Below are 14157 nucleotides of genomic sequence, written 5' to 3'. Positions count from 1 at the left end.
AGGAACGAACTCATTGATAAATAACAGTTTTAAATAGATCTTAAGTTTTCACGCTTCCAAATTATTTTATATCATTATAACAAAATTTTATATTATCTATAGAGAAACTCAGAGATTTAAAAATCGAACGTTTAAAATTCATAACAAATATTCTGCGTAACTGATGAGGGATAACACCGAAATAATTTCAATTTGTGGGTTACTAAATTTTGACTAATCGATAATGAGTTCTACCCGATAGTTATTACATAGTACTGTGAAAAAGCTCTTCTTTTCCACGCGCAAAATCATTTTTTATGTGCATATTTTAAAGCTTGTTAAAAAGAAAATAGCACCCCATTTCACTAAATTCGTTTTTTTTTAACTAATAGTGAACATGAAACTGCAATTTTGAGTACACCATTAAGCTTTTTTATTAATATTTTACTCATTATACGTATTTATTTTTTTTTAATTTCATGTCCTCTCAATTTGTCTTCATAAATTTCTTTAATTAATCCCTAAGGTGGCTTCATTAGCTGCATTCGTTAAGTAAAACTAAAAATTACACTCAAATAATTTCAATTTTATCCCATAATTTAAATACATCAACACTCGTTAATAACATTTCGTATTACATGTTCTTTATTGTCGTAATTTTATTTGCTGAAAGAAATTAGCGTTTATCATCAATTAAATCGTTACTTATTTAGTACCAAAAATATGTTCTCATAGCAGTAAATGACGTTTTTAATTACACTTCTCGTAACCTTAATTACCGTGTTGACAGCTAATTTGTTATCTGAATTCTTGAGAAAGATTCTTATTTGAACGTAAAGTAAGAAAAAAGAAATCGCAGCTTCTATTATTGTTTTCAAACTACTATTAGCAAAGTAAATTAAAAGAGATGTTGTACTCACGGTATTCAGGTAATTGTATTGTTCAGTAAAACATGCTCTATTAAGATAGATCGAACTGTAAAACTATTTTTATGGTTTCAGTAGAATTAATTAATCGTGTGTTCTAGAACTTTTATTATTTTTAATTAATTTTGAAAACTCAAAAGTAGAAAAGAAGTGCTTTTATATTTGATCTGAAATCATTATTAATGTATATCAATGCCAAGAATAGTCTTTTTACAGCAACTTAGCTAACGGACAATACCGTTACAATGCTCTTAAATGTCTATTGCATACAATAAAATTGCTGGAGCCTTAGAAATGCATGGAAAATTTACGCTCCAACTCCGATCCCAGCTCCAGAAATAACGTAGCTTCGATACTGTTCAAACTCCAGTCTCCAATAAAACAAATTCTTTTTACCGGCCACAAATTGTTCTTTTTATGAATATTTTTTAAAAATTTTTATTAGGATTTTTTTTAAATCAAAAACTTTTAATGGTTTTTTAAGTTAGGTAAGTTAATAGTTCATCAAAATAAATAATTATGTTATTTTTTGGTAATGAATGCTTTAAGCTATCATATCTGACTGAAAATTTAAATAATTCCATTGTTCTGCTATCTTTTTTTTAACAATAGGTCAAACAATGTTGCGAAGTCACAACCTTTTCGTTGCGTTCTTAGGACTAATTTAATTTTCTTTATAAAGGAGGAAAACTCAATTCAGCTACAGAAAATGAGAAAAACCATGTCTCTTCAGTTAGAGATAAAATTTTCTGTAAAATACATTACAGGATAATGTAACATGGATCCATTTCGTGACACTCATTTCATGAAAACGCAAACGATATCGTCTTCGCTGCCATTCTCAATCTTGAAATTTTTCCTCTCTCGTTCCATTTAGGTAACAGAGAACAAATGCTGTACTGTTCTATTGTTCGTGTCCAATTAATCCTTTCTTCCGTAAATAAAAGAGCTCTTTGTTTCCCTTTATCTATTCCTTTCCCACCGCCCCCGAACTCATGGTTTCTTGAGGTAGGAAAAAAAGAGTTGTAAGCATGGAATCACACGAAGAAGGCTATTCGATCTGCACAAAGGAAGAGCTTGCCTGTTACGGATTAATTCGAAGCGGAATGAATAGGCATTACGGTTGAAGGAAAATGGTGGAATGCATGAAAGTAAAAATATAAAATCTATGGAAGATTAGGATATTGATTTTTTTTTTTATGTATGTTCTAGAATTCTATCGTTTTCAATGTTATTGTCTGCTCAACGCTACACAAATCTATCTACTAGGAACGTTTAAGGGAATATTTTTTGAGTTATACTGAATGTATGTTTGAATAGCCATTGTTGCATAACTACTGAGAATTTTTTTAAACCGGTTTGAATTAGTTTATGAATTGTGTCTAAAAATATATTTGCTGTAAATAAAATAAAAAAATTCATTTGGAAATTAAAAACTGACGCCCATGTTCAAGTATTTATACATAGTTTAAAAATACTAATTGTTTTAAGGTTAAAGTGAAGTTCTAATGGCAAATTCCAAAAACCTAACAAGAAGTTAACACAGTTTATTAGATAGTGCATCTAAATAGATCTGATAATAATTTTATTTTAAATTCATTTTGAAAATCCCGGGAATCATGGATTTTTCAAATAATTCCTGATGTAAACAGAGGAAATTACAAATTTCAAATTAAAATTTAATAGTCTATTAATCAAGTCAAAAACTGTTTCAATTAAAAAGAATGTAAAAGTATATTTTTCACTCAGGATTCCCCCCATGAATAAATTTTTTAAAAGCATTTTTGAACTCCTTATTGGTAAATGAAAAGAAGTGATAATATGAAGCGTATTATCCCTTTCTTTAATATTACCATTTTAATGTTTGAGAAGAAATCTAGGAATTTTTATTTGGATCCCGATCTTTCAGAAGTTAATGGTAAGGAAATGCTATCTGATATATTATGGGCCATAGTAGGGAAAAATTTTGATCTGTTACCGGATCCTTTACAAGAAAATTTTATCTTAGAAACGATACCCTCAGAATTTTTTTTTCATTTTAAAACTGAACCTTTCACAAAATTTTTCTTTTCAAAAACGAAGGCGATGACGTAATTCAATATTTTATAACTACAACTTCTTAAAGATTGGTTTCACAAAATATGATTTTATTTTTACCCATTCACAAAAACAGGATCATAACTGTAACAAATCGATTCTACGCTAATTCTAGATTCATAAAATTAGAGAAGTTTTTTTCGCCAATTGAACTAAAACTGGATATTTTTGAAAATGCCTGGACTTGCCACTTGTTTTTATAATTTTCCACACATTAACTTAAACAGGGCCATTTGCAAAACGTTTAGACATGACACTTGTTTTTATGATTTTTCACAAATAAACTCTGCATGACCATTCGCAAAACGTCTGGACAGGGCCACTTGCTTTTGCGATTTGACACAAATTATCTAAAACAAAGTCTTCTGTAATCTATGATTCAATTAATTATTCTAATTTTCAATGAAAGATGTTGAAGTATCGTTTCGTAATATCATTTGTATCATACCTTAAAATATTATTTGGGCTGCATCGTTTTATACTTCTTTTTGATATGATGATAATTTTTTTTCTTATCCATCTTAAGTTTCATTAAGACCAAAGTTATGTATTTTTTATGGCTCTATACCTTTTTAAACCACGTGTTTCGCATTTGCCACACCCTAACGGATTTTAACTTGGCGATAATATAGTTTGGATATGTTCTAGTATCTCTATCTAAATGTTAGCTGGATGAAACTTCTTTAACAAATCGGCGCGTTTATGGCCTCTTATGAATGATCATTTTTATTCGTGATATCACGTTCATCATCATCATCATGATATTGTATAACATCATTCCCTCCCACAGATTGCCCATAGCCTTTTAGGAAGAGATGGAAGAATATGTTTCCATTCTTACTTCCGCGTTTGTTACCAAACCCATAAGATAACATAACACGATTCGTATTATCTCGATCAGTGAGAGGTTATGGCATTTGAAAATGCTTTGCAGCAAAATATACTCATAATTTTATATCTAAGTTGTAATTTGGATCTGAACTTGTTTACGGATTTGTTTGTTCTTCGTATTTGTATCTCTTTTGAGTTTTCATTTATGCTGATTTGCGCGTAAAGGTTTATACAATAAATATTAGATATTCGTGTGATAAGAAAGAATATTGCGTGAAAGTATACAGGGCAAAGAAGGGGTCAATGGTTAGACAAGGAAACAGTTCTGATCAGTTATACTATACAGCTTTAAATCAATCAATCAATCATAAAGCATTTACTAAAAATAGGACAATGATTTCATTCTTTAATATCCATTGGTCCATCCGCATAACTTGCAAATTTAGTGGAATGCAATGTTTGAAATGCAAATTTAGTACTCATTCCTTATGTTATTCGGATATCAAACATTCGCATCTTTTGCATATAAGTATTTATCATTGGTGAATAGTTTTAAATAAGCAACATTCGCATTTTTTGCATATAGAATAATCATTGCAATAGTCTTAGAATAAGCAGCATTCGCTGTTCTTGTACAAGAATTAATCAATGGAATAATTTTAAATTAAGCAGAACTCGCCTTTCTCGCCCCAAGGGACTAATCACGGAAATAAGTTTAAACATTCGCATATCTCGAATAAAGACCATGGAATAGTTTAGTCGTAGTTCTTGCATAAGGATTAATCATTGGAATAGTTTTAAAATAAGAAAAACTGATCATATTAAGGTTACCGTTTTCAGTTTTAAAATTAAAATTAAAACAAGGTTAACACAACAAAAGGTTAAGTATTTTGCATTATTTTAATAAAACAACTTAAAGTATTAATACAAAAGTAGTAGCTGTTTATGTAATTGGTTATTAAGATAACAATAAAAGAAATATGTTTTTTAAATTCTCAAAAAATTAAAGTACTTATATTTAAAAAAAGTATCTTTTTTTTAAATTCTTTACTTCTTCATTATTTGCATACTTTATTTGTTTATTTAGCTTATTTTGTTTGTGTATCTACATCGAAGTGCAATTATTTTTTTAAACCTATCGTTTTTTTAAATGTCATTTGTTTCTCAAGCCGAAAATTTTTTCGCTACAATCAATAATGGAAGCATTGTTTGCGAAATTGTTTTTTTCCGCCTTGCGGCATTTCTTGATTTAATATTATCTTTTTAATTAAAAACAGTATTTACATTGGCTTCAAACATATCTTCCGCTTCTAATTTAATCGAAGAATATTACTTGTTGCATATTTTTCAGACAAGTTTGCGTTTCATTAAATTTTAATTTAGAATTCTTTCGTTTTATTTTTTTAAAATTAAATATGGAAGTTTAATATTAAACTACCATAAAAATCGAAACTACGCTGAACCATAATATCGTGATAGTTTGCCACAACTTTAAACAGGTGCAGCAACTAGCATAAGCAATCATACAATTATCGATTCTGCGGTGAACTATTATATCGTATTATTAGTTTGTTTCAACCTTATTAAGTACCCATGTTTCATTTTTTTTTTTTTTTAATGTTCAACCATAGTATTGTGCAATCAAGTTTAAAATGATCTAGTTTGCACTATTCTACGGTTCAAATGAGCAACACATTAAGGTTACAACCTTTTTGAACAATATTGTGATTCGTTTCCAACAGTGTAAATTTAAAGGAATTTTATTTCATATTCACTAGAGGCCTGTTTCGATCACAAAATTTATTTTCATAAAAACGGACCCTTCACAAAATATTTTATCTTTTAATCGGACTCTTCACAAATTTGTTTATTTTCATTATTGTTTTGTTAATCGAATGAACCCTTCCCNGGGGGGGGGGGGGGAGAAAGACGGTTCGAGACAAACTAAGTTTCTCTAAGTTTAAATTCCAAATGAAGTATTCTAAGAAAATACTTCTACTTTTACAAACATTGTGTTCGCATTCTTATTAATATTAAATAATATTTTTTTTTGTAAATAAAGAATTGATCAATTTATATTTATTCATAAAATTAATTAATAGAATATTATGTAAATAAAAATTAATTTTTGGCAATATTTTAAATAAAATATTATAAATTTAAGAATTGTTTAAGTTTACTTAATGCGTAACACAATAAAAGTGATACATTACTAAGTTGTGTTATTTAAAATATATCAATTGAAATAATTAAAAATGTGAGTGATTTTGTTTCCATTATTCATCCGAAATTAATGTTCTGTGTCGAGCAGTATAGGCTAAATACCAAATATTTGTATGTTGCTTCTCTAATTTAATAGCAGCAATTGTTGAGCAGAATCTTGTATCTATTTACAATTTAAAAACTTCTTGGAAAGGTTTTTAGCAATTTTTGCAATGACAGGGCCCTATTTGCACAAATTCACAAAAGCAGGACCCTGGTTGAACGAATGTGACGTAACTCTTATTTTATATTCACAAATTATGAATAGTTTTTTCACAATTTTACTAAAACAGAACCTTTCGCAAATTGTCTGGACAGACCCCTGATAATTACATACAATATTAATTTTATTCTAATTAAAAAAAATAAATCAAACTCTACGCATTTTAATTTTTTTCTTTCGTGATAAAATACTACCCCCAATGAGTAACGTATTATAAGTAAAATATAATTTTTTTTACATACAATATGCCATAACTACATTGTTGCTAAACCGGTATGACTTCATGATAATAATAAGGAAGAAACACGAACCTACCTTGACGTAACCGAATGGCTGAAATTGTATGAAACTGCGGATCACGTAATAATAAAAAAAAAATGTAATCATTTCCCCTTCCCACCATCATCGATCCGTTACGGTCGCAGCGAAGGTTGCACAACAATCGTTTGCGAATCTCTTTTGTGCCCTGGACTTAATTCCACGAAGTCGTTATGACCCCTTCCTTTTTAAATAAAGAATGGAACACCATTTGAAAATTCGCGCCACTCACTTTCGTCAATTGTCTCTTTTACAACTCATTGCGTCATAAATTCTGGTTGCTTATTGAAACCATGGAACAATTTGCAATCAAATTTATATTGTCTGCAATTTTCAGGAACTGTATCGAAATTGTTAATAAGTTCAACGTTTTGTTTGATTAAATAACACTATGAATAAGTCATTATTTTGTATTTATTAAATTGTTATCGAAATTATTATATGGTTGTAGAATAAATTTTGATAATTTTCATCTTTCGAAAACGATAATAATGATGTAATAATTAATTGGCATTCACATCAGCGTATTATAAAAATGTATTGGATCTACTAAGTTACAATGGACTTAATTATAATTTTTTCGTAATTTTGCCATAATTTTTTTTATTGACGAAATTTAAATAAAAAACATTTAGCTTGCCTATAATCAAATTTATATATTTAGTTGACGAGTTAGTTATAAAATTAACTATAATCATATTTAAGTATTAATTTTCGGGCAATGCTTAAAATTTGATAAATTTGTAATACATTATTTGATATTCTTGTGTTTTTAACGTAGTTTTTTTATTATCTTTCTATTTATTTTTCTTTATCGGAAGATTAAAATGATATGTGTAACTGGCCATTATAAATCAATGTTTTTAGCTTTCTCCTATTTCTTAACAACACTATAAAAAAATTCTGGATTAAATTATGGTCAAAAATACCGACACTTAGGCTGTCGGTACTTTTTACCGTAAAATCCATTTTTAATGGAACATGTTACGGAACAAAAACATTCACATACTGTAATTTTAAAATAATAATTACCTTAAAATCACTAAATCACTCTTAATTAAATAAATATTACTGTAAAAATTACGATGTAATATTCCACGCTAAAATTAGGTTTTACGAATGATGCACCGAAAGTGCCAGTACTTTATTGCGCAATTTGATCCGGAATTTTTTATAGTGTAAATAATGTGACTAATTAGTGTCTTATAATTAAACATTTGATTTCTGGCTTTGGTTTATTAAAAAGAGAAAAAATTTACTAAAGTATTACTTATAGTAAAATAAAATTACAGTATTACTTATATTAACTTCCCCCCCCCCTTTTTTTTTTTTTATAAATACTAAATTTGGTAATTCTATTGCATTAAATTAACCGAAACTAGGATTTTATAAAATTGTAATCTAAACACCATAAAAGTAAACAAATAAATAAAAAGCTGTTTTCCATAAGCAAAAATTTATTTAATTTCAACCTTTCAAAATATGTGTTAGTATGTTTAATCTGAATGGAAATAAAGTTTGAGAAAACTAAATAATGTATCGTTTGCATGCAACTCTCAGAGAGAGCTAACGATTTTCGTCCAAAATTATTTAATGATATTTATATCGTTAGCGTTTTAGGAGATAATGTTTTGAAAGCATAAATTTGTAACATATTATTTGACTAGATAACATTGTTTATCCTAAAGATCCAATAAAGCTATTATGCAGTTCTATGCATTTATTTTCTTACGGGCGTGGTTTTTTTCAATCCATATTTTTTTCGTGATTGAGTCCATAAAGGCGTAGGAGCTGTAGGTGATTAGTTTTCACGCCAGTTATTTTCTATTCATTCTTTCCAGGGATTTTATAGCATAATTGATATAGGGTGGTTCAAAGAAATGATTACTTCGAACAGAATCGTGCATTTCCTAAACTCAATTCAGTGACAGTTTTTTTTATTAATGCAAAATAAAATAGAATGCAAAAATGAATTTTATTTTTTTTATTTTTTAACGAACAACCTTGATTTTCCTTAACCTTTCAAGGAAAAATAAGCTACGGTATTTCCACCATTGTTTTGTGATAGAATTTTCCCGTAATTTAAATATTTGATGTAACTCGTTTGTTCATGTAAGTTTATAAACATTAAATGCCTTTTTAAATTGAATGAAAAACCCGAGCAATTTATTGTAATAGATGCTATCTTGTTCAATAACTTTCTTTTCATGTAAAATGGAACTCCCTCAGTTATGAATAGTTCCCTTTCTTCTGAGGAAAAAAAAAGTAGAATATCTATATATTTCATTCATGTGTTCATGCATAGGCTATATCACATTTATTTGCATACAAAATAACTGTACCAGCGTATGACCCTTTGGCGAGAAAACCGTTCGAGAGAAAGGAATAAAATTTTATATTAGAGTATTTAAGTTATTATAGTTATATTAGAGTTATTAGAGTATATTATATTAGAGTAGAGTATTAATTTTATATTAGAGTAACGATTTTTCGCGATTATAGTTACGGTAGAAATAATTATTAAATAAAAACACTTGCGTTTTTAATTGCACAATTGGGTATAATATAAAAAAAACACAACTACTTCCACTTAGTAGGAATAACATTTACCATGACGCAATGCTAAATTCTATGCCACTATCCACATAAATCAATTATTAATCAAAAATCGAATATCAATTACTTTTCGTTATAATGCAATAAAATCTGGCATGCAGCTATTTAAACGATCAAACACTTCGTTTGTTTATTTGTGGCTTGAAGTTAGGCTCGCAGAAAATGCCGTTCATGGGTTAAATTTAGCAGGAATAACACAACCTGTGACGTAGGCTATAGTATACCCAATTGAAAGTTATCCCGAGAGCAAAAAAAAAAACTTAAAATACAGTTGGAACAATAGTTTTAATACGAAAAACGGTGGAGTTAGGGGGAAATTAAGAAAACAATATTCAATAAATTTTCGCCATATTAGCGATTCAGCTTCATTGACAGCCTGGGAAATTGATACACCTTGACAGGAGGTTATAGGTTGGCCAGGTTTTTTTTAAAATCATTCTCTATCTGAAATATAAAAAGGAATTTTAAAAAATCATTATTTCTAGAACTCACAACCTGTTTTATTTTCTGATATACTTTATTATAAGACATTTTATCTGATATACTTTAATTTGAGCCATATTTCTATAAACCATTTAATAAAAGCATTATTGATCCTTTTATTTATATGTACTTTATTTTATTTTTTTTAAAAATCGCAGACATTGTTTTTAATTTTTCATAATCTTCCATTTCAGGTCTTGGCATCGTACTAGTGTCGATGAGTGGGGTGGCATGGCGTCTCACATCCAGGGATTCCCCTTCATGTAGAGCTATGTTCGGTCTCAGAAGGACGAGGCATGAGCCACACAGAAGGTTCGTGCCGCGTGTACCTCATTACGGGAGGCCGCATCCTTTTAGTGGTAAGTTTATTGTTATTATACCACTAGGTACACTATTTAAATACCTACAATATTTAAAGAGGGAAAAAAATGTATAGAAAGTGCTTGACTGACGATTCTGCTCATATGCATGATGTTCCGTACTCTCTGCCCTTAATATATTTTTAGAATCTTTGCCTAAAACGAAGTTAAGAATTGCATCCAAATTAGCGCGATTAATAGTTTACGTAATGAAGAACAGTATTATCCACACCATACATTACACATCACACTACAGTTGACAACACACAGAGAGAAACATCCATGCCCTCAGACGGATTCGAACCTGCAACCATTAGCTTCGCAGTCAGGCACGCTAACAGCCTGGCATTGTTATAAGCTAAAATACGTATTACGCGTAGATAAGGTAGATGAGATCCCGTCACATTATGGCTAAACACACCTTAATCCTTCAATTCTCTGGGTTTTAATGGGTATATTTTGTTTAATTTTTTTTAATATATGAGTTACCAGATATTAGTTTTTAACTTGGCATCAAACGTGGCAAGCTTTCTGTATATTTGTGTCACATGAGCACACATAAAACATTAACTCTATCTGTCAATCTATTCGTAGACAAACAGCTGTTCAGAGTTGACGATTCAATCGATTAAAAACGTGGCCGTGATCAAAAGTATTGTCTTGAAAAATTGATACAAGTGGATAACAAGTTAATAGAATAAGTTAACAGATGTACATAAAGAAGAACCATTTGGTAAATAATTTTTAAATGTAATCAAAACTTAAATTTAAACTTGTGTAATTTAGGTGTAAATAGAATAAAAATTGAAAATATTCAGCGTTCCTTCGAAGGCTTTGAAAATATTCAGCGTTCCTTTGAAGGCTTTGTAGTCATATGAAATAAAAAGTTTTAGCCATATGCTATTTTTGTAACTGTTGAGGGTTTGTAACAGTTATTCATGGCTGTTAGGTTAAGTTTAGTTCAATTTTTATTCCTTCTTTTTTTTCTTCTTTAAATACCAATTCAATCTAAGCGTAAAATTATCAGTTTAAAAGATGTGCAGTTAAAATTATAATACATACGGTTTAAAGTTGATACATGGAAATCTTTTAAAGTTGATGCATAAAATTGATTATAAAAATCTTTAAAAAATACTTTTTTTTCTTCTTTTTCATGAACAAAAACAGTTTTCTGTGCAATCGTCACAATAATTTTTTTTTTTCACAACCATGTTTCCGTGTGTATTACGTATTTATTTTATTTTCATACCGTAAATTTCGTAGGAAATTTTTTAATGTTGTTATGTTGCTTTTGTTTACATCTTGAATTTATCATTAATGTATGTTTGTTTTTCCTTAATTTTTTATAGCAATGTTGTATCCAGACATAACGCTGCGACCTCCTCCGCCTTCCTACCAAGCGTCCATGCAAGAATACCGGTTGCGTCTGCTATTGATGGACAGGCAGACACCCCCTATAACTCATCCCCCACCACCTACACAAGCACCCCCACCTCCTCCGCCCATGTACAGGGGACCAGCTACTGTCTATCCAAGGTAATATTTTGCTCTAATTTATTTCCTGCATTAATTTGTTGCAATAAATAATCATGACATAATGGAAACCTTTTACACCTATTTTCTGAAGTGGATGTAAAATTCGGGATTTAATATTTTATTTTTCATTTATCAAATATGATTTAAAATCATTTTCATCACACTGTGAAATGTACCGGAACTCTAGATGCCTGTGTACTTTTTGCCGTAAAATCCATTTTTACCGCAATATGTTGTTGTGCAAAGAAAAAGAAAAAAAAATCTGATATACCGTTATTTTTACAGTAATAATTACCGTAAAGTCACTGAACCACTCTAATTAAATAAATATTGCTGTAAAAATTACGGATAAATCTAATATTTTTCACTTATTTTCTGCATCAATGTAATTCACTTAATGCTGCGTCAATGGCTTATACCGAAATTCGACAAAAATTCTTTTCAGTGCACCACCCCCTATGAGTTAAATAATTCAATCATTTCTATAATAGGTCTGAAAACCACCAGCTGATGTTTTTAAATGTTCGTGAAATTAAAAGGAAAAAAAAACTGGGGACTTCAGGGGCTCATCAATTATCAAACATATAAAGTTATTATTTTTTTTAAAATTTGAGGTGCTAAATTTTTAATTTTGTTTTTTATTTTAAGCCCACTTTAATGAATTATCTTGCCCCCCCCCATTACCAAATCCTCCAATCATGGAGGGTAAAGTCTTCTAATTACAATGATCATCATATCTCTATTAAAATAAGAAAGAAAATTGCAGCAATCTCTTAGGGCTCAGTGGCGCAAAATTAAAAAGTTGCGCCCCTTTAAATACCTATATGTCGACATTTTATATTGCATTGGTTATCACTCTCATTTAGTAGTTACGTGCCAGTCGAGTCATCTAATTTATTGTATATAGTGAATTTTTGCAGCAGAGTGTATAATTTTCTTCATGTGATTTTGTGCATGCGCCGAGTATAAAAACTAAAAACTGTTTTTACAATTTTGGCTCTAAATAAAATCTAATAGCAATATTACAGATAAATCATATTACTTTATTTCCCTGCCGTTCTTTTCTCTTCTTATACTCTGATTTTGCAGGTTAAATTTATAAAACTAAATGAATGAAAGTGGTATGTAACAAAAATAATGAACAATTCACATACGTATTATTTTGTTACGCTATTTTTCTGCCACCCCACCATAACTAATTTGTTTTTAAGGATTTTCGCTTCCACTACCTTACGTTTTCTTACATGCCCTCTTTATCAATATTGCTAGAAGTGAATTATTTCATTATAATCATTTTTATATATATATATAAACTTTTTTTTTTCTTATGTTTTCTCATTGTAACTGCAGAAATATTCAATAAAATGTAACNTATATATATAAACTTTTTTTTTTATATATAGTTTACCAAAAATATTCTGTTAAAATAGTAGTTTACCAAAATCTATAACACTAGTTTGCCAAAAAATATTCTGTTCTGTTATAATATACATATTTAGACTAAAGTAGTGGGGGGAAAAGGTGAGAAGAAAAAGTTCAAATTCTTAATCTAAAACCCTTCATTTTACAATAGTAATCGTTGTATAAAACAACCTTACAATTTCATTTAAGAAAATTAGTTCTTAATTCCTCGTTTAAAATTTTTTACCCCTTTCAATTAATCCATTGTTTTTATTTCCATATCTAGATTCCCGGTGAGTGTTGGAATTTCCGACTACAGTCGACCTCCTAGCTATCGTTCTAGACCTAGTTCAGCTGGTCAACCCAGTCCAGTAGGGCCAGAAGAAGTTGATATAATCAATAATCCCACTACATCTAGCTCACACCTTCCTAGTGACGTCATTTCAACTCGCTCTTCTTCTTCCCCGGCTGCACCACAAAATCGCTCAGCGCCATCTATTGCCACAGCTAGTAACCACGTTGAAGTGGTCGCTCAAGTCTAACGACAGATGGCACCACTATATATATTATACATAAAACACTTTTTCCAGTGACTGAAGATATTTGAGAATTCCATTTTGTAAATACTGAAAAAAAGAAGTATGATTGAAATTGTTAATATGGAGAATAATTATATATTTTCGCCATTTTCGATCCTGATGAAACTATTGTAAATAATTTAAAACTTTATGCACAATGTGTTCGATAAACTAGTTAAATTTCATCATCATTAGAATGTAAACAATGACTGCAACATTTATTCCATTTAAATGTGTTAAGTCATCTGCGATATAAGATATCACATTCATTCATTTCATTTACAGTTCAACTAGTTTATCAGAATATATATATAAAAGAAAATATGTTATTCAAGATTATTAATACCAAACATGATTATTGCTCATCCTGTAAATAAAATAATTCACTTCTTTTTAAAATTAGGTTTATTCAAGTCAAAAGTTTATTAAGCTTATTTTGCTTATAAATAAAAAAAAGTTATTTTTTATTTATCTTCAACAAATTTTGACAAAAAAATTATTTTTACAATTTTTTGCGAATTATTTTCAGTTTTATTTAGGAATAATTT

At 29.2% G+C, this 14157-nt stretch overlaps 1 protein-coding gene across 1 annotated transcript in view; it reads left to right on the top strand.

Moving 5' to 3' along the window:
• The window catches only part of LOC107447872 (uncharacterized), a 47555-nt gene extending 33624 nt beyond the window's left edge, over positions 1–13931 (top strand). Inside the window, exons 2-4 of the mRNA XM_016062907.4 lie at positions 9930–10094; positions 11444–11630; positions 13318–13931. Coding sequence (XP_015918393.1) covers positions 9930–10094; positions 11444–11630; positions 13318–13573 — 608 coding nt within the window. The 3' untranslated portion in view covers positions 13574–13931. The remainder of the gene's footprint in view (positions 1–9929; positions 10095–11443; positions 11631–13317) is intronic.
• The last annotated feature ends 226 nt before the right edge of the window (positions 13932–14157 follow it).

The sequence above is a fragment of the Parasteatoda tepidariorum genome, chromosome 2 (genome assembly GCF_043381705.1).
Source record: "Parasteatoda tepidariorum isolate YZ-2023 chromosome 2, CAS_Ptep_4.0, whole genome shotgun sequence".
NCBI classification, from domain to species: Eukaryota; Metazoa; Arthropoda; class Arachnida; order Araneae; family Theridiidae; genus Parasteatoda; species Parasteatoda tepidariorum.
Note: the sequence above shows the minus strand (reverse complement) of the source record. Positions and strands in the feature narration are given on the sequence as shown.